Source organism: Rutidosis leptorrhynchoides, chromosome 2, assembly GCF_046630445.1.
Source record: "Rutidosis leptorrhynchoides isolate AG116_Rl617_1_P2 chromosome 2, CSIRO_AGI_Rlap_v1, whole genome shotgun sequence".
Lineage (NCBI taxonomy): Eukaryota > Viridiplantae > Streptophyta > Magnoliopsida > Asterales > Asteraceae > Rutidosis > Rutidosis leptorrhynchoides.
Genome location: NC_092334.1, coordinates 98,340,260 through 98,346,793, shown reverse-complemented (window position 1 = coordinate 98,346,793; position 6,534 = coordinate 98,340,260). Strand labels below are relative to the sequence as shown.

Sequence of the window (6,534 nt, the reverse complement as noted above, 5' to 3'; positions counted from 1 at the left end):
GCACATCGTGACTCCACGTGAAATCAAAGTGAACCCAAAGAAAAATAGAAGCAATTGAGAAAATGCCCTCTCTTAAAACAAAATAGCAAGTTCAAAGCCTCAATGGGAAATTAGCCGCACTAACACGATTCCTGTCTAAGGCCGCTGAAAGATTGCTTCCGTTCTTTCACACCCTGAAATACTGCGCTAAAAAGTCAGATTTCAAATGGACTGAGGAGGCAGAAAAAGCATTCTAAGAGATGAAGGTGTTCCTCAAAAATCTCCCGACTTTAACATCGCCAATAGCGGGTGAAACTCTGATACTCTACCTTGCGGTGTCTAAAGAAGCTGTTAGTTCCGTCCTTGTAGCTGAACGAGGAGACGCCCAAATGCCGATATACTTCGTTAGCAAAGTATTGTCAGGAAGCGAGTTAAACTATCTCCCCATAGAACAGCTCGTATACGTGCTCGTTGTCACTTCCCTCCGTCTACGCATGTACTTCCAAGCACATCCAATTACGGTACTCACCGACCAACCTATTCGACAACTACTATACAAGCCAGAGATATCGGGGAGATTAACCAAATGGGCGATAGAACTAGGCGAGCATGAAATCGCATACTGCGCTAGAAGCACTATTAAGGGACAGGTGATGGCAGACTATCTGGCCGAAACAGCCGCTGATATGCGAGTAATCTGTGATCATGAACAACTTCCCATACCTTCTCCCGAACTGTGGGAACTCTATACCGATGGCGCAGCAAGCTCGGAGGGCGCTGGTGCAGGTTGATCCTCACAGGTCGGCACTAGGAAGATCACACATACGCGCTGCGGTTCAACTTTAAGGTGACAAACAATGAGGCAGAATATGAGGCACTACTAGCAGGGATGCGTATAGCCCAGGAATTGGGAGTAAAAAAGTTACAAGCATATGTAGATTCACAATTAGTTGCTAATCAGATAAATGGCACGTTCGACGCCAACGACAAATCCATGCAATCATACCTGGCTCTGGTCCACTCTCTAGTTGATACATTCATTGACTTCAGAATCAGTCAAATCCCTAAGAGTCAGAACAAACAGGCGGATGTACTCAGTAAGCTGGCAGCTCTCACCTTCAACCATTTGGAAAAGAAAATACTAGTGGAGCAAGTTTTCAAGAAATCCATCGAGCCGGCGATAACGGTTGCATCTGTCGAAGAGGAAGAAGCGACTTGGATGACAGACATCATAGAATTCCTGCGGACTGGGTCTTTACCCGAAGGAGAGAAGAAAGCAATGAAGATTAGGGTGAAAGCGCCAAATTACGAACTGCGAGGGGAAATCCTATATCGAAAATCTTATTTAGGCGCGTCCCTACGTTGCGCGGGACCCAAAGAGGCTGCTACGATTATTGATGAGATTCACAAAGGATCTTGCGGGTTACATTCTGGGTCGAGGACATTCACTGAGAGGATCAAGTGACTAGGGTAATATTGGACCCGAATGTACGCTGATACGGCAGAAAGGATAAGAGTTTGCAAAGAATGCCAATTGTACGCACCCGTTAGCAGAATGCCACAGCACCCTATGATACCCATCATGTCGCCATGGCTGTTCTGCAAATGAGCTATAGACATAGTGAGACCTTTCCCAAAGGGCGCAGGGAACGCTGAATACCTAGTGGTTGCTATCGACTTCTTTACCAAATGGGTGGAAGTGAAACCCCTGCGCACCATCACCAGTAAGCAGATCAGAGATTTTTTCTGGGAAAGCATTGTATGTAGGTTCGAAATACCTAACGAAATTGTCAGCGACAATAGCACACAATTCGAAGGCAACCCCTTTCGCAGCAGGTGCCAGGATTTGAACATCAAACAACGTTTCACCTCCGTCGCATACCCTCAGGCTAATGGCCAATGTGAGGTTACGAACAGAGACATCGTGCATGCCATCAAAGCAAGGTTAGGAATGAAGCGCGTCGGATGGGTGGATGAGTTACCCAAAGTCCTATGGGCACACAAAACAACACACAAGAACAGCACAGGAGAAACACTATTCAGTTTTGTATACGGTTCGGAGGCAGTAATTCCAGCAGAAATAACCGTCCCAATAGAAAGGATTCTGTCATACAGTGAGGGTGAAATCGACGAAAGGCTGCGCACCAATCTGAATTTTGTGGAAGAGCGCAGGGAAATGGCGGCGATCCGTGAAGCCACCAACAGGCTGCGCATAGAAAAATATTACGACAAGCTTGTGCGGGCAAGGACATACAAGGTAGGAGATCTTGTATGGCGCGACAACCAAGCAAGTAGGGCCTAAAACACTGGGAAGTTAGGGCCAAACTTGGAGGGACCTTACAAGGTCATTGGGATCAGTAACACCGGAGCTTACAAACTGGCAGAGCTTAAGTGCAATCCAATCAAGCGGACCTGGCATGCTACCGCGCTTAAGAAATGTTACATGTAATATAGGAATTAGGAGAATTGATCACTCACCTACTTTGTCTAGATTTACATGTAATTACTAAACCACGCACCTTTGTAGGCTGATCGTGTACTGCGTTATTGTAAAATCGTCTTTTCGATTATATTAAAGCAACAAATCATTTTCAGTCAATTATTTCTCGTGCCTTTAGAAGCAGAATAGCTATTTGACTTAAACTGCACGCGCACGGTAATATACTAGCGTGTTCCTGCCTCTTTAAGGGATGAGTTTCCCTAGCTCTCGCGTGGCAGAAGTCTGTTTGGTAACATACTAGACTATTTACCGAAGAGTGACGGTCATTGGGTTGACCTAGTTCCGCCCGAGTAGACCTTGGGATCTGCAAGTCATGACTATAAACAAAAAAGCGTTGGTCACGCTTGACCACAGTCCCAAACTAACATTTGGAAGACTCTTAGACGCGATTACGAGCACGCGATCTAAGTGTGTGTTGAGTGCATATCAATGCACATAAAGATTAGCGATGACACGCCAAGAGTGAAACTAACAACGTTATCGATAACAAAGCAATAATATGAGCAGTCAATATATCACAAACTTACATTACAAAGTAAAGTTACAACTTAGAATCCACCAAATCTTGCGCCATCACTCTCGAATCACGTAACAAATCCTCAAGCCGAGGAATAGGTGTGATGACCCGGGAATTTCCGACCAAATTTAAACATAATCTTATATGATTCGACTCGATAAGCAAAGTCTATTAAACCGAGTCTCATTATGTTTGAACTATTTCATGATAACATTTGACCTTTAACTATTTCCGACGATTCACGAACCTTTAATTGTAACTAAGAATGTAAATATAAATAATTATATATAAAACTAATTATATTAGTATTAATGAACTATTAAGTAATTTTGTTATTATAAAAGATAACATTTAATAACTAAAGATTTTCATTTTGAATATATATAGTATATTGTATATAAATGATTCAAACATATTTTACCAACGTTATCAAAATATTAAATATACAATGTTATACTTTGTAGTTAATTGTTTAATATACATAATTAATCATCTACTCAACATTTAAAACATGATTTTATATATATGGTAGTATACATATATACATAAATATAACTATATATATATGATTTTATACATAATTATTATATTATGTATATGTAGAAATTTATAATATATCTATGATGAAATAATGTACTATTTTAATAAATATATATAATACTTACATATATAAAACATTTATATTTTTCATAATTACATACATAAGTATAATATAATTAGTATGTAAATAAATATTATAATATATTTATATTAAAATGCATAAATATATAATATTCAGTATATGTTACAATACATATTACATAATTATTAAATATTACATAATAATAGATGATATTAATAAATTAAATTTAAATACAAATATAGTTGTTGTAGTAATGTTATTTGTATCGTCAAATATCAATATTTGTATTCATAATATCACTTTATATCATATAAAGATGAAATTGGATGTATAAATTAGATTATTATTACTAATATTATTATTATCGATAAAATATTAATATTATCATAATTAGTATGGTATTATTATTATTATTATTATTATTATTATTATTATTATTATTATTATTATTATCATTTTTACAATTATTATTATCATTAATATTATATTTATCATTATTATTAATTTTATTAATATTATTAGATATTAATAGTATTGTTATTATATATTATTATTATTAATTAAAAAAAACAGTAGGGATCTATATTATACGCTTGACCTCTGTATCCTTTATCTCTATTATTATTATTATTATTATTTTTGTTTCTTTCCTGCTCCAAACTCGTGAACCTGTGTTGACATTTTCTCCATTTTTTATCAACCGATCTCTATTATTACAAAATGATTATGTATAATTGCAAATCAAATAAAAAGGAAATCCAATGGGATTAAAGAGCACAGCGATATTTTTTTTTTCTTCTTCTCTGCACGCTCCAATTTTTTTTTCTCTTAATTCAATTTCGAATAAAGTTTCAAAATCTAAAAATGCAGAAAGGTTAGAAATCTTTCTTTGAATCTATCTGCAAAATCTCAACTCTCAAATCTTTATATCGATCTTGAATTTTGAAGTCAAAGTTTAGTTTAAAAAAAGTCAACAATTGTTCTTGAGACAAATTCGCGTTCGTGTATATGTTTCTGATCAAATTGACGATTCCAGTAGTTTTTATACATGTTTAGAAAACTATTTCGTGTTATAAACATTATCTATAATGTTATCTATTACGAAATCAAATTTTTTTTTTGTTCCAAGAACCGACGCTGCAGTAGGCCTTTAGTGTTTTTTTTTTTTTTTATTTTAGAACCCAAATTATTTTTTTTCTGTAATGTTTTGAAGCTTTAAAAGGAACCCTGATTTTTTTTTTTTGGTTATTGATGTTTTGTTGAATCCGTGAGACTTGTGGAGAAGAAGAGGAATAGAAGAAAAACAGTTTATATATAAAATTTAAATTCGATATTAGTACAGAGAATCAGAATTGGTGGGATGGTCGAGAGTGTTTGCGTGTGAGCATGTGGTCACGAGATCGAGTCCAGAGGACGGTAGTTTCTTTTTTTTTTGAAACTCTTTTCATGTGAGGTAGTTTTCTTTTCTAATTTTATTATTGTTATTATATATTAATTATTATTAGTATTATTATTATTATTGTGATTGTTTTGATTGTTATTGTTATTGTTATTATTAGTATCATACTTGTTATCATATTTGAAAGTATTATAGACATTACTATTATTATTATGATAGGTATTAATAATATTATTATTAGTAATAAACTTATCATTTTAGTATTTTATCATCATTAGGATTATGATTATCATTATTATTATTATGAAGGAAATAAAAATATATTATTATCATCAATATTAGAATTTGTACCGGTTTATAAATAATAGTATCATCAGTACATTTACAATTAATAATATCATATTTATCAGTATCATCATTAATATTTACTAGTATTATTATGATTATCATTTATCATTTTATAAATATTAGAACCCTTATTATTAACATAAGTATGGTATTAGTATTAATATTATTTTAGAGTTATTATTATTAGTATCATTAACAGTTATCATTTTCATTTTTTTTGCTATTAGTATTATCATTATTAATAAAATTATTATTATTATTAGTAAATCATTATTATCTAAATTATTATTTTAACAAATAAATCTTTTGTACACTATATATATACTTATGGTATATACTAGGATTGTATTAATAATTCACATAACAAACTAATAAAATTTCATAAATACAATACTAACCACAAATATATGTATATAAATATATTAATGTCACTATTTATATAAACGTAAATCATTATAGATATATATACATAAAATCGATATATATATATAAAATATAACTTAAAATATAATATAAGTATACGTTTTAAAATAAAGGTTAGAATAAATTCTACAAAACTATAATATATAAATAATACATATTAATAAATGAAATTTTGTAACTTACATTATACGTATTAATATATACACAATTGATATAGGTTCGTGAATCCGAGGCCAACCCTGCATTGTTCAATGACGTCATATGTATTTTTACTACAAAATACAGTATCGTGAGTTTCATTTGCCTTTTTACCCTTTATATTTTTGGGCTGAGAATACATGCGCAACTTTTATAACTGTTTTACGAAATTGACACAAGTACGTGAAACTACATTCTATGGTTGGATTATCGAAGTCGAATATGCCCCTTTTTATTAAGTCTGGTAATCTAAGAATTAGGGAACATACACCCTAATTGACGCGAATCCTAAAGATAGATCTATCGGGCCCAACAAGCCCCATCCAAAGTACCGGATGTTTTAGTACTTCGAAATTTATATCATGTCCGAAGGAGGATCCCGGAATGATGGGGATATTCTTATATATGAATATTGTTAATGTCGGTTACCAGGTGTTCAATCCATATGAATGATATTTTTGTCTCTATGCATGGGACGTATGTTTATGAGAAATGGAAATCTGAAATCTTGTGGTCTATTAAAATGATGGAAACGATTGTTTAAGTTA

General features: G+C 33.1%; 3 protein-coding genes across 3 annotated transcripts; all 3 read left to right on the top strand.

The window, feature by feature from the left end:
- Positions 1-239: 239 nt before the first annotated feature.
- On the top strand, positions 240-770 carry LOC139888120 (uncharacterized). Its single transcript, XM_071871154.1, has one exon. It carries the CDS (start codon positions 240-242, stop codon positions 768-770), a length of 531 nt encoding a protein of 176 aa, XP_071727255.1.
- Positions 771-868: 98 nt separating this feature from the next.
- LOC139888119 (uncharacterized) lies at positions 869-1,444 on the top strand. The gene has a single exon (XM_071871153.1). The coding sequence runs from the start codon at positions 869-871 to the stop codon at positions 1,442-1,444; it is 576 nt and encodes a 191-aa protein (XP_071727254.1).
- Positions 1,445-1,930: 486 nt separating this feature from the next.
- LOC139888118 (uncharacterized) lies at positions 1,931-2,281 on the top strand. The gene has a single exon (XM_071871152.1). The coding sequence runs from the start codon at positions 1,931-1,933 to the stop codon at positions 2,279-2,281; it is 351 nt and encodes a 116-aa protein (XP_071727253.1).
- The last annotated feature ends 4,253 nt before the right edge of the window (positions 2,282-6,534 follow it).

Excerpts from the sequence above, each read along its gene's own strand:
- LOC139888120 (XM_071871154.1), top strand. The coding sequence starts at position 240 with ATGAAGGTGTTCCTCAAAAATCTCCCGACTTTAACATCGCCAATAGCG.
- LOC139888119 (XM_071871153.1), top strand. The coding sequence starts at position 869 with ATGCGTATAGCCCAGGAATTGGGAGTAAAAAAGTTACAAGCATATGTA.
- LOC139888118 (XM_071871152.1), top strand. The coding sequence starts at position 1,931 with ATGAAGCGCGTCGGATGGGTGGATGAGTTACCCAAAGTCCTATGGGCA.